Source organism: Rhinatrema bivittatum, unplaced genomic scaffold (assembly GCF_901001135.1).
Source record: "Rhinatrema bivittatum unplaced genomic scaffold, aRhiBiv1.1, whole genome shotgun sequence".
Taxonomy (NCBI): Eukaryota; Metazoa; Chordata; class Amphibia; order Gymnophiona; family Rhinatrematidae; genus Rhinatrema; species Rhinatrema bivittatum.
Window position 1 is genome coordinate 563,760 of NW_021820378.1, and position 26,785 is coordinate 590,544.

Here is a 26,785-nt window from a genome sequence, read left to right on the forward strand (position 1 = left end):
CGGGGGCGTGTCGGCAGCGTTTTGGGGGCGGGTACGGGGGCGTGGCTACGGCCCGGGGGCGTGGCCGCGCCCTCCGTACCCGCCCCCAGGTCGCGGCCCGGCGCGCAGGAGGCCCGCTGGCGCGCGGGGATTTACGCCTCCCTCTGGGAGGCGTAAATCCCCCGACAAAGGTAGGATGGGGGTTTAGACAGGGCCGGGCGGGTGGGTTAGGTAGGGGAAGGGAGGGGAAGGTGAGGGGAGGGCAAAGGAAAGTTCCCTCCTAGGCCGCTCCGATTTCGGAGCGGCCTAGGAGGGAACGGGGGTAGGCTGCGCGGCTCGGCGCGCGCAGGCTATACGAAATCGATAGCCTTGCGCGCGCCGATCCAGGATTTTAGCCGATACGCGCGACTACGCGCGTATCTACTAAAATCCAGCGTACTTTTGTTTGCGCCTGGAGCGATGGAGGGGGCCCCACTCCCTTTTCGAGAGTTCATGACAACCTATGGGTTTGGCCACACGCACACCTTTCCTTATCTCCAGATACGCCATTATATACAGTCGTTGCCGGCAGACAGTCGAAGTCCCTTGGTATTTCTTACCCTAGACCAACTGTTTCGGTTTACCGACAAAGGGGCTCCTTCCATATCCTGGTATTATAAATCGTTGCGCAGGAGTCTGGAATCAGATCACTGTACAGTTTTGGAGGCCCGCTGGAATGGGGATGGGGACTTCAAGGTGACGGCCTCTATCTTGCGTAGCTGTTTTAAGCGTATAACTAAAACAACGGATAACATGTATTATCGGGAGATGCAGTTTAAGTTTTTTACACGAGCCTATCTATCCCCGCATGCGGCCTCACATTTTATACCGGGATCCACGGCTCAGTGTCCCCGATGTGGCTGGGGCCCGGGAACCTTGTCCCATGCCTTTTGGTCCTGCCCGCCGATTTTTCGTTTTTGGCGGCGGATTGCGGATTATATGGCTGAATTAATAGACAAGGCATTCCCTATCTCCCCACTGTGGTTACTTTTTGGATGCATCTCCCCAATACGTATCCGTGATTCTGGCGCTCGCATGCTCCTGCGCAAGGCCTGCTTGGTGGGGATAAAAATGATTCTTCTACAGTGGAGGTCCTTGGAGCCCCCCTCTTTTTGGGCGTGGAGGAACGGCCTTCATCAGATGATGCTTATGGAAAAGATGGTGTCCCGTTCCTCCCCACAGAATAGTCGTCGATTCCTCGCGAGGTGGGAGTTGTATATACAGTCGCTGACACACAAAGCCCGTAGTTTGGTCCTCAATGCTTAATTGCGGAGGAGACTGACTGGTGCACCGGACAAAGTTACTTGAAACTAGTATAAGATGATTGGCTGATACTGAATGGTTTATTAATTTGAACACTCACTACGGGGGGGGGGGGGGGGGGTTGGGCGGGGGGGGGGCATTCTTGCTGCTTCTTCTTATGTTGTATTGTTAGCACTGTGAGGTGTCAGTGTACCCACCTCGCAGTATTGATGTATGGTTATGGTTTTGGAACATTTAATAAAAACGTTTCAACATAAATTCTCAGTAACCTGAAGCGTTTCCATAAGATATCTCCTGAACAACTCCTTAGGGAGAATTATTGGTATTTGAGGAAAATGTATACATCTCAAATTTCTATTTTTGACCAATTTTCGATTTTCAAAGACAGGTTGTTTCTTTCTCCAGTCATTGCTGACTGGACCTGCTGGATTCCATTAACTTGAGTTCTGATAACAGACACTTGTTTTTCCAGTTCTACAGTTGTATTAGACAACACTTTTATTTTATCTTCCACCTCTTTAATTTTAGTATTTACTGGAAGTAACTGCTGCAGAATAGAAATTCTCATCTCCACTATGCTTTCCCATGTAGTCTCAGGGGAGAAAACTGCAGGTCTTACCATGGAAGGTATTCTCAACACGGGAGATTCTCCTACAGCACCAGCAGGCTCCTCCAGCAACGCCTCTCTTCCCACACCGGTTTGCCCTGGTGATAATTCTGGGCTCCCTGCCGCTGTCGCTGCCCCGGTGAACCCTGCAGAGCCCCGCCCTCTGGCACTTTGGTCTGGCGGCGTTTTTCTTTATTTCCGGGGCACCTCTTATTGCAGCAGGGTCATCCAGTGGCGTTCCCCTGGCGGGGCAGAGTGGCGATATTGAGCCAGGGAGAGAGGGGAGCTCGAATTCCCCTTCCCCACTCTCCAGCGGCTGAAGCCCTGACCTCGTGTCGCTGCGCACCACATGGGCGTCCATCGGGCCGGAGAAAGGCAACGTCGGAGGAACCGCAGGGTGAGGTTCAGTCCTTGGTTTGCGTTTTCTCCCCATTGCAGGTAAAATGCAGCAAGAAAAGAGACTCAAAGTAAACACGCTCAAGGGATCCTACGCCGAGCGAGTCTATCGAGCGGCCATCTTGGATCCGCCCCCAAGAAGGCGAGTTTTTAAACTGGATTTGAATATGGCCAGAGAGGAAGCAAGACACATGGACTCAGGAAGTCTCTTCCAGGCACTCGGCAAAGCAAGGTGGAAAGCACAGAACTGAAAAGTGGCAGTGGTGGAGAAAGAGACAGAGAAGGCAACTTGCCTGGTGAATGGCATTGACGAGGAAGGAAAAGAAAAAGAAAATGAGGAGCTGCAGAGTGAGTGCATTTGTAGGGGAGGGAGAGAAGCTTGAACTGTAGGTGGAAGAGGACAGAGAGCCAATGTAGTGACCTGAGAAGAGGGGGTTACATCATCATAGCGAGGTTAAAGACAGAGAGGTCATGCAGCTGAATGTTGAAGAGATTGCAGGGGAGAAAAACGATTCAGCAGGCTAGCAAAGAGCAAGTTACAGAAGACACAATGTTAGATTCCATATTAGGTGCTACAACCCAAGAAAGAGATCTAGGCATCATAGTGGATAACACATTGAAATTGTCGGTTCAGTGTGCTGCGGCAGTCAAAAAAGCAAGCAGAATGTTGGGAATTATTAGAAAGGGAATGGTGAATAAAACGGAAAATGTCATAATGCCTCTGTATCACTCCATGATAAGACCACACCTTGAATACTGTGTACAATTCTGGTCACCACATCTCAAAAAAGATATAATTGCGATGGAGAAGGTACAGAGAAGGGCGACCAAAATGATAAGGGGGAATGGAACAGCTCCCCTATGAGGAAAGACTAAAGAGGTTAGGACTTTTCAGCTTTGAGAAGAGATGGCTGAGGGGGGATATGATAGAGGTGTTTAAAATCATGAGAGGTCTAGAACGGGTAGATGTGAATCGGTTATTTACTCTTTCAGGTATTAGAAAGACTAGGGGGCACTCCATGAAGTTAGCATGTGGCACATTTAAAACTAATCGGAGAAAGTTCTTTTTCACCCAACGCACAATTAAACTCTGGAATTTGTTGCCAGAGGATGTGGTTAGTGAGGCTAGGTTAGTATAGCTGTATGTATTTAAAAAAGGATTGGATAAGTTCTTGGAGGAGAAGTTCTTTACCTGCTATTAATTAAGTTGACTTAGAAAATAGTCACTGCTGAGGAAGTGACGTCACTTCCCATGCTGGACGCTTGAGAACGGGGCTCCTCACCCGTCGGTGTTTTTCGGCATAGCTTTTGCGTTTCTCGCGGCGCTTTTTCCAACCACTGTGTCCATTTGGCAGCGGAATACGGGGGCTACATGGCGGCGAAAAAATCCTCCCCCGATCTACAACAATTTTCCTATCATAAGCCCGGGGAAGCGGCGGGGGCTGAGGCGCACAAAATGGCGGCGGACACGGGGCAGAGGCTGTCGGAGGAGCTGGCGTGCATCCTGCCCGATCTAAAGGAGGACTCTTCGCTTCGAGCGGAAATGCGCTCGTGGTTCACGGAGCTCCGTACAGACATCAAATCTTTTCAAGCTGAACTCGCACTTACCCTGCAGGAGATGAGGGAGGAGCATGCTAACATGGCACGCCAGCTGGCGGAGGCGGACACGCGACTGGACAAGCACGATGAGCGTTGGGCTGCACAGCAAAAAGATTTATCCACCTTGCAGGCCCGACAGACTGAGCTTGCTGACAAGCTCGAAGATATTGAAAATAGAAATCGACGCTGTAATTTGCGCTTTAAAGGGGTGCCAGAGGGTGAGGCTTTCCAGGACTGTACCTCAGTCATCCAACGGATCAGCGCTATGATCCTGGGGGAGCAGGCTCCTGAAGGTGGAGAGCCAGCTTATAGCACTCAGATTGAGAGAGCCCACAGGTCGTTGGGGCCTAGGGTTGGTAATACCCCCAGAGACATCATTGTTTGCTTCCACTCATTTCTGTATAAGGATAAACTTGCGGCTGCGGCGCGCCGACAACGCATCTGGCGGTGGGAAGATCATGATATCGCAGTGTATGCAGACCTGGCTGCCACCACCCTGCGGAAGCGCTTTGCGTTTAAGCCCATCACCACGGCCCTCACCGCGGCGAAAGTTCGATACAGATGGCTCTTTCCATTTGGTATATGGTTCCAGGTGGAGGGGAAGTCTTACAAGGCTCACACTTTTGAGGATGGCGTACAGGCGGCGAAGGAGGCGGGTTTGTCTGTGGAGGTGCCCACTTCGGACCCCAAGGTTCCTAAGAGTCGCCGCACGGATCCACCTAGATGGCAGCGGGTCCCCAAGGGGGGTAAACGCCTCAGAAGAAACCCCAGTGATGTTCGGGTGGAAGACGTACCACCATGACTTATGTGACTCTCTGTCTAACCTTTCCTTTTTCAGGTTGCCTTGCCATGGTCATGGCTCCTAATGGGCATTTCTGCGTTATTACTATGTTGGTTACAGTTTTACACGCAGTGGTTCTTATCAGTTGTTTGGGTTTCATAATTTTGCATCTTAATATCTGATCAAGCTATGTAGCCGCGAAAGCAATAGTTTTTTATGCTATTTCAGGGGAGGGGGGCGTCCCTCTCGCTTCAGGATGGGTACTTCCTCCAGTAGATGCTGGGAACGATTGTATCCTTCCCAGGTGACTCAAAGGGGGCGGGGGAGGGAGGGGGGGTTTCAATTTCTTCATAGGTATTGCGTGGGTTTCGACCTGGGGATTAGGTGGTATGCCATTTACTATGTCTGCCTTGGATTCTTTTGCTCAGGGGGGGGATGTCCTGGTCTGCTTATAAGAGCGGGTTCACTACTTCTGATAGGACCGGACATCTCTGGGTTCCCCTGGTGCTTCCAGCGAGGTATGGTGGACCTCTATCTTTATCATGGCTACTCTTAAATTTGTTTCTCTGAATGTCAAGGGCCTAAATTCTGGGCGGAAGCGTAAGCTTCTCTTTCAGGAAATGGGTCGTCTACAGGCTGATGTGATCTATCTGCAGGAGACGCACCTCAGAAAACGGTATGAGGCCTTATTAAAAAATGCCCAATATCCGAATCAATACTGGGCGGCGGCCACTAAAGACAATAAATATGCCGGGGTGGGGATCCTTCTTAAAAAGGATTTACACTATGAGCTACTGACTACTTATGCCGACGCTCAGGGGCGCTATTTACTTTTGAATATTAGAGTGGGGTCTGAGTTGTACTCCCTTGTTTCAATCTATGGCCCAACTTCTCACAAGGAAGTTTTCTACTCTCACCTGTATGATATTCTAGCCACTAAAGCAGAAGGGAGTGTAATCCTAGGTGGTGATTTTAATACGACCATGAACCCGGTATTGGACAATTCCACGGGGCGTAGTGCTGACTCCATTTCAGTTCGGAAAGCTCTGAAACGCCTCCAATCCCTGGTTTCTGGGATCAATATTTGGCGTTCTAGGTATCCCAAGTCTCGTTGCTATTCATTCTACTCGCACCCTCATAATAGTTACTCACGCTTAGATATGTTTTTGGTGGATAGGCTGCGAGTAAATAAGGTACAGACTGTGGATATTGAGCCGATCGTCTGGTCGGATCATTCTCCCATTTGGTTCACCCTACAACTTACGAATTATGATCAAGGGCAACGTTTCTGGCGCTTGAATGATTCCTTATTGGAAGATAGTGAATTCCAACGTCAGATTGCTAGGGATATTCAGGACTATATGCACACTAATGATACTGAGGGGATGGATCCAGGGATTCTCTGGGAGTGTCTGAAATGTGTTTTACGGGGCTCGTTTATTTCCCGAGCCACTTTTGTTAAAAAACAAACTGAGGGGGAACGGCAGGGGTTGTTATTGCATCTTACGGGCTTAGAGCACTCTCACATGGGCGACCCCACTGATCTTCAGACTTCGCAGGCAATCCAAGAGACCAAAGTAAAGATAGCGCAATTGGATTCTGCCAGGATTGCCCACCAGTTAACCTTGGCGAGACAGCGGTTCTTCGAGGGGGGGAATAAAGCGGGGAAGTATTTGGCCCAAACGCTGAAACGTAAACAAGCCCAGGCTACTATCCAAAAAATTAAGGGAGCGGATGGAGTATTGTTGACCGATAATTCCAAGATTAGACAGCGATTCCTTCAATTCTATGCTCAATTGTATAGCATGGACTCCCAGGTTTCGGTTGAGGCTATTTCTCAGTACTTAACAGATGTCCCATTACCTGAGCTCACAGCTGTTCAACGGCAATTTCTGGATAAAGAAATTACTTTGTTGGAAGTTACGGAAGCTATCAACACTCTAAAAGCGGATAAGTCCCTGGGGCTAGACGGCTTTACGCCTAGATTTTATAAGAAGTTTGCCACGATACTGGCACCCATTCTTCTTGTTTTTTTCAACTCTCTGAGAGGGGGTTCTGCTTTATCTCCCCAGACCAATACGGCCGGGATCACCATATTATTGAAGCCTGGGAGAGATCCCTCACTCTGTGGGTCGTACCGGCCTATTTCTCTCCTTAATATAGACGTAAAGCTCCTGGCAAAAATTTTGGCCACACGGTTAAATTGCTTCATTTCACAGCTTGTTCATACAGACCAATCGGGATTTATCCCGGGACGGACAACTGCGGATAATGTGCATAAGATTTTTGACAGCATTTGGTTTGCAAAGCGGTATAAGGTCCCCACCATAGCCCTCTCCCTAGATGCCGAAAAGGCGTTTGATATGGTCCATTGGCCATATCTATTTTGCACTTTGGAGGGCATGGGCTTTGGTGCCTCTTTCCTACACTGGTTAAGGCAATTATATAATGGCCCCCAGGCTTGTTTAAAGATCAATGGTGGTTACTCTCCCAATTTTACAGTTGGTAGAGGAACCAGGCAGGGATGCCCGCTCTCTCCCTTGCTTTTTGCATTGTTTTTGGAGCCCTTTGCCATTAAAATTAGGGGGCAGGAGAATATACAAGGGCTCACGATGGGCAGAATCTCATCTAAACTATCCCTTTATGCTGACGATATTTTACTTACCCTCACCAAGCCCGAACTATCACTCACTCAGTTGATGTCGGAGATGGAGGCCTTTAGTAGGGTTTCGGGTTTCCGGGTTAACTGGGAGAAATCGGAGATATTGAACATCAATCTCACCCCCCAGAGTGTAGTACATTTGAAGGGCTTGTTTCCCTTTCGTTGGGCCTCTTCCCATATCAAATATTTGGGAGTACAATTGAGTGCGTCTCATGATCTTTTCACTCTTAATTATGGGTCTTTATGGAAAAAATTGGTTGGGGAAATGGAAGAGTGGAGCAGGTATCACATCTCCTGGATGGGGAGGATGGCGGTGTTCAAGATGTCCTTATTACCAAAATTGTTGTATCTCTTTCAGACTCTTCCCATCTCTGTGCCTACCCCTCAACTTAAACTCTGGCAAAGGAAATGTATGAATTTCATATGGGCTGGGCGGAGGCCGAGGGTGGCCCGGAGTGTCCTGTTTCGGCCTAAGGCGCAGGGGGGGCTCGGTGTTCCGGAACTTGCCCGATATTATTGGGCAGCTCATTTCAAAAAAGTGGTTGACTGGCATAAGGGTAGGAACCCCAAACAATGGATACAAATTAATCAGGAACTACTGGGGGGTACTCCTTTGCGGTCTCTTATCTGGCAACCCAAGAGGACTTGGATAGTGGATCCGGGAACCGCTTTGTCTCCTTCTGTTTTGGTCACTCTGGCGTTATGGCACCAGCATAGCGACCGACTTGTTGAGAGGAGAGAGTATCATGCTAGTTCCAGTCTATATGACCATAAGGACTTTTGTCCAGGACGGGATAATCCGGCTCTCCTTCTTTGGAAGAAGAAGGGAATTTTGGAATGGGGTCATATATGGGGCTCGACTGGGATTAAATCCTTTCCTGATTTACAACACCAATATAATTTATACGCTTCAGACTACTTTCCCTATATGCAACTCGCTCACTTTGCGAGAACTACTCAGTTAGGGACACATTTGGCACTAGGTCCCTCTTCTTTTGAAAAATTATGTAAAAAAGCTGACACTTCTAGTCAGCTGTTATCGGGAATTTATCAACTACTGGCGAGGGAGGTTAAGACTAAAGCGAGCTTTCAACTGGCATGGGAAAGGGACTTGGGTATGGATATCTCTATTCCACAGTGGAAAACGATTTTCCAAGGCCGCGGGAAAGGTTTTATAGCTACTTCCCTGATCGAAAATGCTTATAAGATTATGTATAGATGGTACATGTATCCTCAACGGTTACACAAATTTATGCCTCGGGTTCCTGAATACTGTTGGAGGCGATGTGGGTCTGTGGGCTCTTTCATGCATATGTGGTGGGATTGTCCCCTCTTACAGACCTTGTGGGGGGTTATTCGTCATTGGTTGGGGGAGATGTTGCCGGGCTTCCCAGTTTTCGGCCCCGCTCAGGCGTTACTTGGGCTTAGGATTCTGGGTTTGCCTGATGATCACAATCGGCTGGCCCATTATGTCATATTGGCCACACGCATGGCAATAGCCAGGGCGTGGAAGGATCCCCAGACCCCAACTAAAGCAGAAATACAACAACAAGTAGAAAAAATATATTTATTGACTAAAATTACGGCTCTTCGACAGAACACCAAGCCTAAATTTGACAAAACATGGCAGTCATATACTAGATGGAAAGCCACTCAATCTACTGCTTCTCTCTGATATGCTCGGAGGTTGTCAATGTAGAGTAGTTTTTTACTTGGGTGGTTGCTTGTGATTTTCTTCTAATTTATCAACTTCTTCCCTTGAAGTACCTATGGGGAGGGGGGGGGATTAGGGAAGGAAAATACAGTGGGACTTGTATAGTACATATAGCTCCATTATGACACTAATTTTACAGGTGCATTCTGATATCTTTTGTTTTCCTTTGCCTTATGATAATGTTCTGGACTGTATCCTTGATATTCTGTTTTTGGTTTGTATACTTGCCACTGTTAATAAATCTTTAAATTACAAAAGAAAACAGTCACTGCTATTACTAGCAACAGTAACATGGAATAGACTTAGTTTTTGGGTACTTGCCAGGTTCTTATGGCCTGGATTGGCCACTGTTGGAAACAGGATGCTGGGCTTGATGGACCTTTGGTCTGACCCAGTATGGCATGTTCTTATGAGGTGATAAGAGAGGGGAGGAGTGTTTTGGTTGTAGGCTCAGAGAGGAAGGGATAGATTTTAGCAGTGTTATAGAGGAGGAACTGACTCACTTTAGCAGTGTTTTGGATGTTCAGAAGGAGGGAGAGGCATCAAAGATGACCCAAGGTTAGGGACTGAGCAAACCAGGAGGATGAGAGCACAGTGAGCCCTCCTGATGTGACAGAATCAGATATTCCTGATGTTCTGGATAATGCTCTGTTAGATCTTGGGTTTTATTATTTAGATTTATCCAGGCAGAGACGATTGATATTCTCTGTCTCTGGGATTAGACTTGTAAACCCCCAAGGTCCAGAAAGGAAACTGAGTCCAGGGGAACAAGTCTGGCAGTTCCTGGGGATGAGGGGTCCTGGTGTCCCCTCTTTCATGATAAAATGTATTGGGACTAAAGCCAGCTGAGCCCCTCCCCGTGTCGCTGAGTGTTTCTGGTTTGTGTTTCAGGTGCCGGTGACCTTTGAGGACATCGCTGTCTCTTTCTCCCAGGACGAGTGGGGGTATTTAGATGAAGAGCAGAAGGAGCTTTACAGGGAGGTGATGAAGGAGAATTATGAGACCCTGAGCTCCCTAGGTCTAGGTAAGGATTGCATTATCTGCATTTCTAGTATACACAGAGGATGTTTTACTAAATGTCATTGGGTCAATGCCTCACAGTAAATGTGCACACAGCCCTGGATTTCCCCCCTTCTCTTGTGTAGGGAATAGGAAGGGCGAGATTGAGGCAGACAGAGCTGGGGTGAATCCCCTGATAAGAAATTGGCAGCTTATCACTGATGCTGTAAGAATGAAGCAGCCCGGTGTATCCCCAGAGCCCTCCGTCTCCTGTGGACTTCAATTACATCCGACCAATGGGTATTGACAATCGTTGCTCAAGGTTACCTTCTAAACTTCCTCGCCCTGCCACCGGCCTCTGCAGACGTGGAGAACGTCCGACAATTCTATTCTTCTGGATCAAGAGGTTTCCCTCCTTCTCTAGTCAAGGGCAATAGAACCATTTCCGCACTCACAGCAAGGCCTAGGATTCTATTTCCGGTACTTTCTGATCCCCCAAAAATCGGGGGGTGTTCGTCCAATTCTGGACCTACGTGCTCTCAACAAGTACCTCCAGCGGGAAAAGTTCAAGATGGTAACCTTGGGATCGCTTCTACCCTTTCTACAAAGAGGAGACTGGCTCTTCTCTCTGGACCTCCAGGACGCATACACCCACATTGCGATAGCTCCAGCTCATCGGAAGTATCTCAGGTTTTTAGTAGGCCCCAAGCACTATCAATATCAAGTGCTTCTGTTCGGCCTAGCGTCTGCACCACGAGTCTTCACCAAATGTTTTGGGGTTGTAGCAGCTTTCCTCAGAAACCAAGGTGTTCATGTCTACCCCTATCTGGATAACTGGTTAATCAGGGCTTCAACTCAGCAAGCTGCTCGGTCGTCCCTCGAATTAACTCTACACATTCTAATTTCGCTAGGATTTCTCGTCAATTATGAAAAATCTTATTTTCCTAGCGTGTAGCCAGATGGACTCAGAACAAGTGGGTATAGTGTGCTCGTGCTAGCAGTTGGAGACGGATCTGACGTCAGCACATGGTACATATACCCCTGCAGGAAGTGCAGACGCTCAGTAATTTCCGTCTCCAAAGCAGTTTGGAGCTACCTCACGCTCGCTGAGCGTGCTTCCAAATTCTAACGACTAAATGTCATAGAAGAATCCTACCTGAAGACGAGCCCCGCACTCCTGCGGTGATACCCTCGGGTCCCTCCCCCAGTTGAGTTTCCCGAGGTGATTTCCGTGGTCCCTCAGAGGTAAGAGCCTCGGTCCGGTGGCCGAATCGCGGCAGGGATCTAGCCCCCGAGTGAGAAGGGCTAGGGCGCGGCTGAGAGGCGCCTCGGTCCCGATCCATTCGCAGTGAGGACTTGGCCCCCGAGCGAGACAAGTTCGGGCGCGGCCTAGAGGCAGCGGGTGCACTTCCTCGAGCGCGGCAGTGACGGTAATCACCCTCTCCCCCCGCATCCGGAGACCGCCCGGGTTGCAGCCGGGAAGCGCCGAAGATCAGGTAAGGCGTACATCTTTTACTTTTGCTGGTCTCCAAAGAGCAAGGATTGGCGGGGTCTGCCTACGGGAGGCCCGCCGAGGAGGTCGCCATTTTGTCTGCATTGTTCAGGTACCGAGCGCACACTGATAGGCACACACTGATAAGCGTACAGTGGTAAGATGCACACTGATAGGCGCACATGGATAGGCGCACAGTGTAAGACAGGCGTACAGTGATAGACGCACATTGATAAGCGCACATTGTTAAGCGCACATTAATAGGCACACTTAATAGGCGCATATATTCAAGCACCTCGCGCATACGGCATAGCGCATAGTATCGGCGCATAGAGTTAACAGACGCGATGGAGCTTATGAGAGCCCATGCGTCCTCAGAGGCGGCACCTCCAGAATCCGGCATTAAAACTCTAGGCCTCTGCTCAGCATGCCACCTTAGAGCTACACAGAGCGAGGAAGCGGATTCCCTATGCGCCCAATGTGAAGAGGCCCTGGGAGTTCCGGGCCAGGGCTGGTCTCAGCCCAGATTAATTGCCAGTTCCTCAGGGAACACCCCGGACCCGGCAGGCCAAGCTGAGCAGCCGGGGAACCTGAGAGACGTGGTGCCCCTAAGGCTAGAACCTGCTTCGCTCTCCTGGGTGGTATTGTTGAAAGGGATTCACGCCTTTGTCCAGATGCAGTCTGATCCCCGAACGGACCCATACGCTCCAGATGACCCTGCCCCTGGACCCTCTAGATCTAGGCATCGACACCCTCCACCTGGAAGCCCCACTTATGGGGATTCAGATTACTCTGAGGAAGAAGGCGAGCTCCCAGAGGAGGGAGAACTTCCCTCAGGAATAGAGCCGTATCGGACCATGAGACGCTTCTTTCCTAAGGAGGATCTCCCGGACCTGATCTCTCAATGCCTGTCTGAGTTGGCTATCCCAGGCCATAACACCCCAGGGGAACCTAGAATGAACCCCCTGCTAGAGGGCCTTCGTCAAACAGCCCACCATTTTCCCCTCCTACAAGCAGCACAACAGTTAATCGACCTGGAGTGGAATGCGCCAGAGGCTTCATTCAAAGGGGGTCGGGCCTTGTCTGGTATGTACCCCCTGGACTCGGCAACCAAGGAGCTGCTGGCGTGCCCCAAGGTAGACGCCATAGTTTGCGCAATTGTGAAGCGCACCACCATTCCAGTGGAGGGAGGAGCAGCCCTCAAGGACACACATGACTGGCGCTTGGACGCCATTCTGAAACAAGCCTTTGAGGTAGCAGCCATGTCCCTACGAATTGCGACCTGCTGCACAGTGGTGACGCGTTCCTGTTTATCACAAGCCAGGAACAACACCCCGGGAGAAGATATGGAATCAGCTCTCTCGTTTCTCACTGACGCTACTTCCGACCTAGTCCGTACGGCAGCCAAGGGAGTGTCATCCTCAGTGGCAGCCAGGAGACAGCTCTGGCTACGAAATTGGTCAGCCGACTCTTCCTACAAGACACGCCTGACAAGAATGCCCTTTAAGGGATCCCTCCTGTTCGGCAGTGACCTCGAGAAGCTGGCTAACAAATGGGGCGCCTCTCCATTACCCCGTCTACCAGAAGACAAGTTGAGGAGAAGTCAGCGCCCTTTTCCTAGGCCATCCAGCGGTAGAAGCTCTCAACACTTCAATCCCTACAGGAATAGCTACCAAGCACCTCGTTCTCAGGCCAGGAACCAGTCCTTTCGGACCAGGCATAACAAGAGGGGAGCCGGCTTGGGTTCGGGCTCCGGCCGTACCCCATAATGAGAATCAGCCGACCCATCCGGGGGAAGAAGCCATAGAGGGCAGGCTAATCCTATTCTACCGCAGATGGGTCGAGATTACTTCGGACCAGTGGGTCCTCGCCATCATCCGAGCAGGGTATTACCTGGATTTCCTTCGCATCCCTCCGGACAAGTTTGTGGAATCTCCATGTCCACCCCCCAAGAGGGCGGCACTGGAAGCTACCTTGTTGAGGCTTCTGGCTTTAAAAGCCATAATCCCAGTGCCTGCATGGGAGATAAATTCCGGGCATTACTCCATTTATTTCATTGTACCCAAGAAAGAGGGCACTTTCAGGCCCGTCCTGAACCTCAAGTCAGTCAACCGATACTTAAGGGTCCCGAGATTTCGCATGGAAACTCTGCGGTCAGTCAGAAATGCAGTACAGCCAGGGGAGTTTCTCACGTCCCTGGACCTGTCAGAGGCCTACCTGCATATCCCAATTCATCGGGATCATCAGCGCTACTTGCGCTTCAAAATCCTGCAGCAGCACTTCCAGTTCCGGGCTTTACCCTTCGGGTTAGTCATTGCGCCACGGACCTTCACCAAAGTAATAGTTGTGGTGGCGGCGTCACTCCGGAAGGAAGGAATCCTCGTCCATCCCTACCTGGACGATTGGCTGATCAGGGCAAAGTCACCGGAGGAGAGCCATCAGGCAACCAACAGAGTCGTATCCCTTCTGGAAAGCCTAGGATGGGTAGTCAATACAAACAAAAGTTCCCTACAGCCTTCCCAGTCGCTGGAATACCTGGGGGTCCGATTCGACACCCAGGCAGACAAAGTCAGCCTGACCTCCAAGAGGAGATCAAAACTCCGGAATCGTCTACGGACCCTGCTGAGTGCCACCCGGCCCACAGCGTGGGATTATCTACAGGTCCTCGGCCTAATGGCATCCACTCTGGAAGTAGTCCCATGGGCACGGGCACATATGAGGCCGTTACAACGCTCCCTCCTCTCTCGGTGCAGCCCACGATTACAGAATTACACCGTACATCTACCTCTACCGGCCAGGGTTCGGAACCAGCTACGGTGGTGGTTGCAGCCTGGCCACACAAGCCGGGGGTCAAAAATGTCCCCCCCAACATGGACCCTGCTCACTACGGATGCCAGTCTGAGCAGATGGGGAGCGCACTGCGAAGAGCTCACCATCCAAGGGCGGTGGAACAGAGAGTCGGGGTGGAACATCAACCGACTAGAGGCACGGGCGGTCAGGTTAGCTTGCCTGCGATTTGCCCACAGGCTTCGAAACAGAGCAGTCAGAGTGATGTCGGACAACGCCACCACGGTGGCATACATCAACCGACAGGGCGAAACCAGAAGCCAACAGGTTTCCTTAGAAATAGCCCCCCTGATGGCCTGGGCGGAAGCAATCTCCGGGACATCTCCGCCGTCCATATTGCCGGGAAGGACAACACCACGGCAGACTTCCTCAGCAGAGAAAGCCTAAATCCGGGGGAATGGCAGCTGTCCCCCACAGCCTTCCAGATGATTGTGGACCGGTGGGGGATCCCAGGCATGAACCTACTAGCGGACAGGTCCAACGCTCAAGTACCCAGATACTTCAGTCGCAGACGAGATCCGTTATCCCACGGGATCGACGCCCTGGTTCAGCCATGGCCTTAGGGGATCCTGCTGTATGCCTTTCCTCCATGGCCCCTGCTGGGAGCCATTCTACACAAGATTCAGCGGCACAGAGGCCTAGTTCTTCTAGTGGCCCCGGACTGGCCAAGAAGACCCTGGTACGCGGACATGAGAAGACTACTGGCAGGGGAGCCTCTACCCCTGCCCCCTCATCAGGACCTGCTACGACAAGGTCCCATCCTCCACGAGGATCCAGCTCAATTCTCTCTTACGGGCTGCCCATTGAGAGGGCTCGACTGAAGAAAAGAGGATATTCAGGGGTGGTAATAGATACACTCCTCCGAGCACGCAAGTTCTCCACATCACTGACATATATAAGGATCTGGAGAGTATTTGAAGCTTGGTGCGAAACTCGCAGCACCAATCCACATGCAGCAAAAATCCCATTCATTTTGGATTTCCTGCAAGATGGACTTCAGAAGGGTTTGTCCCTCAATTCCATCAAGGTCCAGGTAGCAGCGTTATCCTGCTACGGCCCCTGGAGTGACGGCAACAGCATTGCCACGCACCCAGACGTTTCACGTTTCCTGAAAGGAGTCAAACACATTCGACCGCCACTAAGGTGGCCGGTGCCCCTGTGGAACCTCAACCTAGTGTTGGAATTCTTAGCAGGATCCGCCTTCAGACCCCTCAGGGGCCTGTCTCTCCGTTTATTAACCTTGAAGATGGTGTTCTTACTAGCGGTATGTTCAGCATGCCGCATCTCAGAGCTACAGATGCTGTCCTGCCGGGATCCATTTCTCAGGATCACCCCAGGGACTATCCATCTTCGCACGGTTCCCTCCTTCTTACCCAAAGTAACCTCACACTTTCACCTCAACCAATCCATATCCTTACCAACTACGGAAGGGTTGGAAAAGTCAGAAAACGTCGAGTACTGCATCATCTCGACATCGGCAGGATACTGTCCAGATACCTGAAAATGTCGGAAGCAGTACGAAAGACGGACCACCTGTTCGTCCTGCACAGTGGGAATAGACAAGGAGAAGCAGCCTCACGGGCGACTATTGTCCGCTGGATCAAAGAAGTTATAACGGCGGCCTACGTAGAAGTGGGAAAACCACCACCTCTACGGGTCAAGGCCCACTCTACCAGAGCACAAGCGGCCTCCTGGGCAGAAACTAGACTGCTGTCACCCGCCGAGATATGTCGGGCAGCAACGTGGTCCTCCATTCATACCTTCTCCAGATTTTACTGTCTGGACGTCCAGGCCAGGGAGGACTCAGCATTCGCAAGGGCAGTCCTAAACGGACCTCGGGCAGCCTCCCTCCCAGTCAGGGAGTAGCTTTTGTACATCCCACCTATTCTGAGTCCATCTGGCTACACGCTAGGAAATGGAGAGATTACTTACCTGATAATCTTGTTTTCCTTAGTGTAGACAGATGGACTCAGCATCCTGCCCGGCTGCCGATATACATGAGGTTTCACCGATTCAAGGTAAGCCATGTTTTCTTACATAGGGCATCCACCCTGCCGGGTGTCGACGCCTTCTGGTTGAGAACACTGGCGGTCTCCAGCTACTGTCAATCGGTCAGGTCAATCATTTTGAGTTGATCAATAGGTCAGTCACACATATATCCAAGAAAGCTTTTGCAAGGAAGATTACTGAGCGTCTGCACTTCCTGCAGGGGTATATGTATCATGTGCTGACGTCAGATCCGTCTCCAACTGCTAGCACGAGCACACTATACCCACTTGTTCTGAGTCCATCTGTCTACACTAAGGAAAACGAGATTATCAGGTAAGTAATCTCTCCATTAGTCCCATCTCAAACCTTGTCGTTCATTGGAGCAGACTTGGACACTTTGCGAACAAAAGCTTTTCTTCCTCAGCAACGAACACAAACTCTCGTGTCTTTCGCTCACCAGTTACAGTCTCAGCATGCTGCGACAGCTCGCCAGTTCCTCGTCCTTCTGGGACACATGGCGTCCTCAGTCCATGTCACACCAATGGCCCGCTTGCCATGAGGACTCATGCACTGGACTCTCAGGTCACAATGGATACAGGCCACTCAGCCTCTGTCAACCATTGTCTATGTCACCGACTCACTCCGTCTTGTCTCTCGCATGGTGGAAAAATCAGAACAATCTCCTCCAAGGACTGCCCTTTCAATTCCAAATCCTCAAGTCATTCTCACTACCGACGCTTCCAACCTCGGGTGGGGAGCCCACGTGGCCAATCTACAGACACAAGGGTCTTGGTCTCTAGAAGAAGCTAAACACCAAATAAATTTCCTGGCGCTTCGAGCAATAAGATACCCTCTCAGGGCATTCCAGGATCGCCTCTCAAATCAAGTCATCCTGATTCAGACGGACAACCAGGTGGCCATGTAGTACATCAACAAGCAGGGAGGCACAGGCTCCTTCCTTCTGTGTCAGGAAGCTGCGCAGATATGGGCGGAAGCTCTCTCCCACTCGATGTACCTCAGGGCCACCTACTTGCCAGGAGTGGACAATGTACTAGCAGACAAGCTTTAGTCGTGTCTTCCAACCACACGAGTGGTCTCTCAACCTCTCGCTAGCAAACTCCATCTTCAGACACTGGGGATATCCTCAGACAGACCTCTTTGCGTCCCCTCAGAACCACACAGTGGACAAGTACTGCTCCCTCATTCGCAGCAAACACTCTCAGCCCAGAGATGCATTCTCCTTCTCATGGGCAACCGGTCTACTTTAATCATTCCCTCCACTTCCTCATGTGACTCTGCTGCTGCGTGAATTACTTTGGTTGCTGCTCCAGCAGTGGATTAAATTCTAAATATTAACTCTTGTTTTTAGATCTCTGAAGTTTAATGGTCCATGATTATTATTATTTTAATTTGTTATTATAATATTTCGTTTGGCAGATCCGCTATAAGCAGATTATAAATGTTATTAAATAAATAGTAGATAAGCCCTGAGGAACCAGACCTATAGGAATCCTAAAGGAGGGACCTGTATAATCTCCAAAGTTCCTTATTGCATCAGCTTTATTTCTGTATCCTACACAGTATGGTAAAGAGAACCCACTGATTTTCTTAACTTCTCTGAATATTTCTATAGAGAGATCATAGAGAGGTTTTCATAGGCATCACATAAAGCTTCTGCTAAGTCACAGAATTCTTTAATATCGAGAGATCCCATGCATTCATTATGTGATCCTTCTAAACATCTCATCTCAGGTTATTGGTAGCGTTCCATGCCATTGTCTCTTACACATGATTAATTCCTTCTTTTTATATCCAGCAGACAATGAGGTCATACAGAAAGAGAAGAGGGAGGAGAATCGAGAAGAACACCCTATAGTATTGGCACTTACACCAAGACAATCAGGAAATGTCTGTGAGAATTTTGCCCAGAGTACTGAGGGGGGAGACATTAGCCAAAGACAGCATGAATCAGAGAAGAAGGAGCAAGTCTCTGCAGGAGAGTCACCGGATGGAGTCACTCCTTGTGACATCCCTGAGCACCAGAGACATCTGAGAAGAGAGAATCCCTTCCAAAGTAATAACAGTGATCAAATGACTTCTGACTTCCAGCAGAAAGAGGAGGAAGGGAAGAAATCCTTTCACTGTGACACCTGTGGGAAAAACTTTAATAGAAAATGTCATTTTGTCTTGCACCAGAGAAGTCACACAGGAGAGAGACCTTTTCCATGCAACCAGAAGTTAACCCTGAAATTACACCAGAGAATCCACACTGAAGGGAGCACTTTTACTTGTATTAAATGCAAGAAAACCTTTTCTTGCAGGGAATCCTTAGTAATACACCAAAGAATGCACACAGGTAAGAGACCCTCTCATTGCCCTCAAGATGGGGAATCGTACAGTTCTGATTTCTCTTTATTAGAAAAACCATTTAAATGTACTGAATGTGGTAAAAGCTTCAATGACAAGGCATATCTCAGACAGCATCAGAAAATCCATACTCGGGAAAAACAATTTAAATGTACTGAATGTGGTAAATGCTTTCGTCGGAAGACCAATCTCATGCAACATCAGAAAATTCATACTGGAGAAAAACCATTTAAATGTACTGAATGTGGTAAAAGCTTCTCTCGGAAAGCGCATTTAATATTGCATCAGAGAATTCATACTGGAGAAAAACCATTTAAATGTACTGAATGTGGGAAAAGCTTCTCTCGGAAGGCATCTCTTACATCGCATCAGAGAGTCCATACTGGAAAAAAACCATTTAAATGTACTGAATGTGGTAAAAGCTTCAGTGACAAGGCATGTCTCAGGCAGCATCATAGAATCCATACTGGAGAAAAACCATTTAAATGTACTAATTGTGGTAAAAGCTTCAGTGACAAGGCATATCTCAGACGCCATCAGAAAATCCATGCTGGAGAAAAACGATTTAAGTGTACTGAATGTGGTACAAGTTTACGTGACAAGGCATATCTCAGACAGCATCAGAAAATCCATACAAATGTACTGAATGTGGTAAAAGCTTCAATGACAAGGCATATCTCAGACGCCATCAGAAAATCCATGCTGGAGAAAAACGATTTAAGTGTACTGAATGTGGTACAAGTTTACGTGACAAGGCATATCTCAGACAGCATCAGAAAATCCATACTGGGGAAAAAACCATTTAAATGTACTGAATGTGGTAAATGCTTTCGTCAGAAGACCAATCTCATGCAACATCAGAAAATTCATACTGGAGAAAAACAATTTAAATGTACTGATTGTGGTAAAAGCTTCTCTAAAAAAGCACATTTAATATTGCATCAGAGAATTCATACTGGAGAAAAACCATTTAAATGTACTGAATGTGGTAAAAGCTTTAGTCGGAAGACCAATCTCAAGCAACATCAGAAAATTCATACTGGAAAAAAACAATTTAAATGTACTGAATGTGGTAAAAGCTTCAGTGACAAGGCATGTCTCAGACAGCATCAGAGAATCCATACTGGAGAAAAACCATTTAAATGTACTGATTGTGGTAAAAGCTTCGGTTACAAGTCATGTCTCAGACAGCATCAGAAAATCCATACCGGAGAAAAACCATTTAAATGTACTGAATGTGGTAAATGCTTTCGTCAGAAGACCCATCTCATGCAACATCAGAAAATTCATACTGGAGGAAAACCAAGTTAATGTACTGTGTCTGGTAAAAACTTCAGTAGAAAGAAAGACCTTGTAAGCCACCAGAAAAGTTGCATAGGAGTTAAATTCAGTTCACATGCTTTCATATAGTTTTGGAATAGAAGAGTGGCCTAATAAAGATATTAAAATGCCAGATGCAAGAACAATAAAACTTCTCCATTTCCATCAAGTAAGCTATAAGAATCAGGGAGGTTGATATTCAGATGCCAGAAAGCTGGATAAGTAGGACTTATCCTTCTATCTTACTGCTGCTGAATATCCAGTTATGTTCAAAGGCTGAGAAAGGTGTGGGTGGGCAGTGGGTGGATCAGAGGAGTGCTACTTAGCTGGAAAAGTTATTCAGCTAAGTAGCGATTTTGGCAACATGGGTGTTTTGCATGATTTGTAGTTGATTTTTTTTGCCCTGTAACAGTTTTCCCCAGAGAGCTCATTCCCTGTGTGCTGGCTTGCAGGTAGTGTTTGACCGCTGCACTGTAGTTCAAGCAGAGGCTTTGGATGCTGCCATGACTGAAGGTGGCTTGATCAGCAATCACATCCCCTGATGCATAGAGAGAGGAATATCGAGTAAGAAAAGGGAAGTGATAATCCCCTTATACAGGTCCTTGTGAGGCCTCACCTGGAGTACTGTGTTCAGTTCTAGAGACCGTTTCTCCGAAGGGACAAAGACAGGATGGAGGCGGTTCAGAGAAGGGCGACCAAAATGTGGAGGGTCTTCATCGAATGACTTATGAGGAGAGATTAAAGAATCTAAATATGTACACCCTGCAGGAAAGGAGGAGCAGGGGTGATATGATTCAAACTTTCAGATACTTGAAAAGTTTTAATGATCCAAAGACGACAAACTTTTTCCATTGCAAAGAATTAGCAGAACCTCGGGCGCGACTGAGAGGCAGCAGGTGCACCCTCGAGCGCGGCAGTGAAGGTATTTGCCCTCTCCCCGCAGCCAGACACCGCCCGGGTTGAACGGGGAAGCGCCGAAGACAAGGTAAGGTAGAAATCTTCAGGTTTGAACTGGTCTCAGAGGATCGAGGAGGAGCACAGGTCACTGGGTTGATTCGCCCTAGCAGGGCCAGGCCCCGGCTATTCCATGGGTCTACCCACGTGGAGACCCCTCCGAGGTGGTCGCCATATTGCCCGTGTGCTTGTCGTTACCATCTTGGCCCTATTCGTCGCTCCGTTCACCCCGGGCGCACAAAGCACATGTGCACGTAGACTTAACACGCACATAATCCTTGTGCGCATAAGTTGCCAGCACAAGGGCCGGGCGTACAAGAATACGCGCGCCCTGCACGCCTCCCAAACTGTGCACATAACTACGACTTGGGCGCACAACCCACACGCGCATCTTAGGCGCACCGGAGCGCATAAGAGTTTAAGTGCCGACAGCCGTGGCACCACCAGAAACAGGGATAAAGGCTCAAGGCCTCTGCCCGCATGCCACATTAGAGCCGCACACTGTGCTCCCAGTGCGAGGAGGCCCTGGGAGATCCAGGCCAGGGCCAGTCCCAGCCAGGGCTGAGTAATAGCTCCTCAGGGGGTACCCCGGACCTAGCAAATCACAGTGGGGGACCCCCAGGGAACCAGCGCCCCTCAGCTTGGACCCAGCATCTTTCTCATGGGTGGAGTTTCTTCAAAGGGATTCACCGCCTTTGTTCAAATGCAAACTGAAACTCTGGCTGATCAGCCACATTCTCCACCAGAGGACCTTTATGCCCCAGGCCCTTCAAGACCTAGGCAAAGGCTTCCACTACCCAGAAGCCCCACCTATGGGGACACAGACAACTCTGAAGAGGATACCGAGCCCCTAGAAGAGGGGGAACTCCCCCCAGGGACAGAGCCTCACCAAACCATGAGACGCTTCTTCACAAAGGACGAGCTCCCGGACTTGGTCACCCACTGCCTGAGGGAGCTCGCTATCCCGGGCCCAGGTACTTCGGGGGAGCCTAAGCCGAATCCCCTGCTGGAAGGTCTTCACCAGACCTCCTGCCATTTCCCCCTGTTACAAGCCGCACAACAGCTAATTGACCTAGAATGGAATGCTCCAGAGTCCACATTCAAAGGGGGACGAGCTTTGGCAGCCATGTACTCCCTGGATCCAGCAACCAAGGACCTTTTGCATGCCCAAGATTTGATGCCATAGTCTGCGCGGTCGTGAAGCGCACCACTATCCCAGTGGATGGTGGAGCAGCGCTCAAAGATACACATGACCGGCGTCTGGAATCCATCCTTAAAAAGTCATTTGACGTAGCCACTATGTCCCTACAAATTGCAGCCTGCTGCACCGTGGTGACATGTGCCTGCTTATCTCAGACCAGGAACAACACCCCTGGAGAAGTCATGGAATCTGCAGTATCATTCCTTGCGAACGCTGGTTCCGATCTGGTGCGCATGGCAGCCAGAGGAGTGTCATAAGCGGTGGCAGCCAGGAGGCAAACCCTGGCTCCGAAGCTGGTCGGCTGACACACCTTCCAAAACGCGCCTCACAAGGATGCCCTTGAAATGATCCCTCCTGTTCGGCAGCGAGCTAGAGAAACTGGCCAACAAATGGGGCGAGTCCCCATTGCCGCGCCTGCCGGAGGACAGGATGAAGAGAAACCAGCGACCTTTCCCCCGGCCCTCCAGGGGCAGAAGTTCACAGCGCTTCAACCCATACAGAAGCAACTATCAAGCGCCCCGCCCTACGGGCAGGAACCAGTCCTTTCGGAACAAGCACAACAAGAGGGGAACCAGTTCGGGTACAGGCCCCAGCCGTACCCCACAATGAGATTCAGCAGACCTGTCCAAGGGAGGAAGCCATAGAGGGCAGACTAGCCCTATTCTACCGCAGATGGGTTGAGATAACTTCGGATAAGTGGGTCCTAGCCATCATTTGGGAGGGGTACTACCTGGATTTTCTACGAACCCCTCCGGACAAGTTTGTGGAGTCTCCCTGCCACGGCCTCTCCAAGAGGGCAGCAGTGGAAGCTAAACTGTCCAGACTACTGGCCCTTGAGGCCATAACCCCAGTGCCTACACAAGAAAAATACTGGTCATTATTCCATTTATTTTATCATCCCCAAGAAAGAGGGAACGTTCAGACCCATCCTGGACCTCAAGTCTGTCAACCGCCACCTGAGGATTCCCCACTTCTGCATGGAAACCCTATGATCTGTAATAAGAGCGATACAACCGGGAGAGTTTCTCACAACCCTGGATCTTTCGGAGGCCTACCTACATATCCCAATTCATCAGGACACCAGCGCTAACTATGCTTCAAAGTCCTGGACCATCACTACCAGTTTCGGGCGCTCCCCTTACCTCGGATGTTCACCAAGGGTAATAATGGTGGTGGCAGCAACACTGAGAAAGGAAGGAGTCCTCGTACATCCTTATCTGGACGATTGGCTGATCAGGGCAAAGTCACCAGAGGAAAGCCACCAAGCAACCAACAGAGTCAAAACTCTACTGGAGAGCCTAGGATGGGTGGTCAACACAAACAAACATTCCCTACAGCCTTCACAGTCATTGGAATACCTAGGAGTCCGATTCGACACCAAGGAAGACAAGGTCAGCCTGACCCCCACAAGGAGATCAAAACTGTGGAACCGGTTACAAACCTTGCTGAGCGATCCTCTCCCCACAGCATGGGACTACCTACAAGTCCTCGGGCTCATGGCATCCAAACTGGAAGTTGTGCAATGGGCATGAGCCCACATGAGGCCCCATACAGCGCTCACGTCTTATCATGGTGGAACCCACGGTCCCAGAACTACAACTTCTATCACTCCCGGGCAAAGTCCGGACCCAGCTACGGTGGTGGCTGCAGACCAGCCAAACGAGTCGGGGATCAAGGTTATCCTCCCCAACCTGGATCCTGCTCACCACAGATGCCAGTCTTCTAGGATGGGGAGCACACTGCGAGGAGTTAACCGCCCAAGGGCAGTGGAACGCAGAAGAGGCAGGATGGAACATCAATCGCCTAGAAGCACGGGCAGTCAGACTAGCCTTTCTGCGGTTTGCTCACAGACTTCGATACAAAGCAGTCAGAGTGATGTCGGACAACGCCACAACAGTAGCCTATATCAACCGACAGGGAGGAGCCAGAAACCAACAGGTCTCCCTAGAAATAGACCCCCTAAAGGTGTGGGCGGAATCAAATCTCCAGGAGATCTCCGCCATCCACATTGCCGGGAAAGACAACATCATGGCGGACTATCTCAGCAGGGAAAGTCTAGACCCAGGAGAATGGAAGCTGTCGACCGCAGCCTTCCAAATGATAGTGAACTGGTGGGGGACACCAGACATGGACCTTCTGGCAAACAGATCCAATGCCCAAGTACCCAGGTACTTCAGCCTCAGGCAGGAACCGCAGTCCCAAGGGTTCGATACCCTGGTACAGACCTGGCCCCTGGGGACCTATTATACGCCTTCCCGCCATGGCCCCTAGTGGGGACTAGTTCTCCCGGTGGCCCCTGATTGGCCAAGAAGACCTTGATATGCAGACATGAGAAGACTGCTAGCAGGGAACGCCCTACCTCTGCCTCTACACAGGGGCCTGCTACAACAAGGCCCGATCTTCCACGAGGACCCAGCACAATTCTCTCTTACGGTCTGGCCATTGAGAGGGCTTACCTGAGAGAGAACGGATACTCGGGGGGGGCTGTAATCGACACCCTCCTCCGAGCACGCAAGTTTCTCCACATCTTTAACGTACATAAGGATTTGGAGAATATTTGAAGCCTGGTGCGAAGACCACGACATCAAGCCACGCTCATTAAAAGTTCCCGTTATCCTGGAATTCCTACAGAACGGACTACAGAAGAGGCTGTCCCTCAACTCCATCAAGGTTCAGGTGGCTGCCTTGTCCTGCTACGGCTCCAAGAGCGGGGGCACCAGCATAGCTTCTCACCCGGACGTGTCACGCTTCCGAACAGGAGTCAAACACATCCGCCCACCACTAAAGTGGCCGGTACCTCTGTGGAATCTCAATCTCGTCCTGGATTTCCTAGCGGGAACCACCTTCAGACCCCTCCGTGGTCTGTCTCTTCCCGCCTGTTAACCTAAAAGACTGTTTTTCTGCTGGCAGTTTGTTCTGCCCGCCGCATCTCAGAACTACAGGCACTGTCCTGCCGTGAGTTGTTCCTCAGATTCACCCCAGGATCCATCCAACTATGCACGGTCCCCTCGTTCCTTCCCAAAGTGGTCTCACACTTCCATCTTAACCAGACCATCTCGCTACCATAGACGGATGACTTGAAGAATTTGGAAGAAGCTCGGACTCTGCGCCACCTCAACATTGGCAGACTCCTCTCCAGATATCTGGAAATGTCGGAACCCATACGAAAAACAGACCACTTTTTCGTCCTTCACAGCGGAAAGAAGCAAGGGGAAGCAGCCTCGCGGGCAACCATAGCCCACTGGATCAAGGAAGTTATCAAGGTGGCCTATGTAGAAGCAGGCAAGCCACCGCCTCTACAGATCAAGGCCCACTCTACCAGAGCACAGGCAGTATCCTGGGCAGAAACTAGAATGCTGTCACCCGCTGAGATCTGTAGGGCTGCGACATGGTCCTCTATTCATACCTTCTCCAGATTCTACCGTCTGGATGTTCAGGCTCGGGAGGACACGGCATTTGCAAGGGCAGTACTAAGTGGGTCACGGGCAGCCTCCCACCCAGTTGGGGAGTAGCTTTTATACATCCCATTGGTCCTGAGTCCATCTGCTACTCGCTAGGAAATGGAGAAATTATTTACCTGATAATTTCGTTTTCCTTAGTGTAGACAGATGGACTCAGCATCCCACCCACGGCTGCCGTTACTCATGCAATTCTAGGGGGACAACCCTGGGAGCGAGTGATTCAAGGGTAAGCCATGCTTTCCTTCATCTAGGACACCCATCCTACCACGTGTCAATGCTTCTGGGTTGAGGGCACTGGCGGTGTCCAGCTATAGCCAATTCAACCAGATCAAATTAAATCAAGTTAACCAAGGTATAAAGTTAATCAAGTTATTCAAATTAGTCAGTCACACATATATCCACAATGCTTTTCGAGGACAATACTGAAGAGCTGCACTTCCTGCAGGGGTATATATACTAGGGCTGACGTCAGATTGAAATCTGATCCGTCTCCAACTGCTATCAGGACTACACTATACCCATTGGTCCTGAGTCCATCTGTCTACACTAAGGAAAACGAAATTATCAGGTAAGTAATTTCTCCATTTTAAGACAAATGAGGGTGAGTTCCTGGGCTGATTGGATCACAGATATAAGGTAAAATAAGTGTTATGTTCTGTGCACTGCTAGTTCCCTCAGGGAGGGGGACGAGGGCAGAGTCCAGACTGCAGCCTACGCTTATAAATTTCCTGCACACTCCTGGAGAGCACTGGATCTTTGTGGGATGTGATGCATCATTTCTGTGGGTCCTTTAAAAGGTGTCTCAGGAATAAGCTGTAACACCATTCCAGAGGAAACTAGGCAATATAATATGCCCAAGAATTTTTTATTTATTGTGTATACAATCTTATCAATACATACAATATCTAGACATTGTGTGGGACACTTGTGCATGTACAATAACTTAAAATCCAATCAATACAAACATATCTTAACTGTTAAACCTACACTCATACTCCATACACACCATTCATTCATAAAAATCCTCAATGCATATACATTCATGTAAATATGTACATCATCTGTGATATAGTATTATTCATCAAAGAAAACCCATTGACATATTTTAAAATACT

At 49.6% G+C, this 26,785-nt stretch overlaps 1 protein-coding gene across 1 annotated transcript in view; it reads left to right on the forward strand.

Annotated features, from left to right (window-relative positions):
• LOC115081577 (zinc finger protein 850-like) overlaps positions 1-20,329 on the forward strand; it is a 121,830-nt gene extending 101,501 nt beyond the window's left edge. The window contains 2 exon segments of the mRNA XM_029586003.1: positions 18,787-19,369; positions 19,523-20,329. Of these exon segments, the coding sequence (XP_029441863.1) occupies positions 18,787-19,369; positions 19,523-20,045 (1,106 nt within the window). The 3' untranslated portion in view covers positions 20,046-20,329.
• Positions 20,330-26,785: the final 6,456 nt, after the last annotated feature.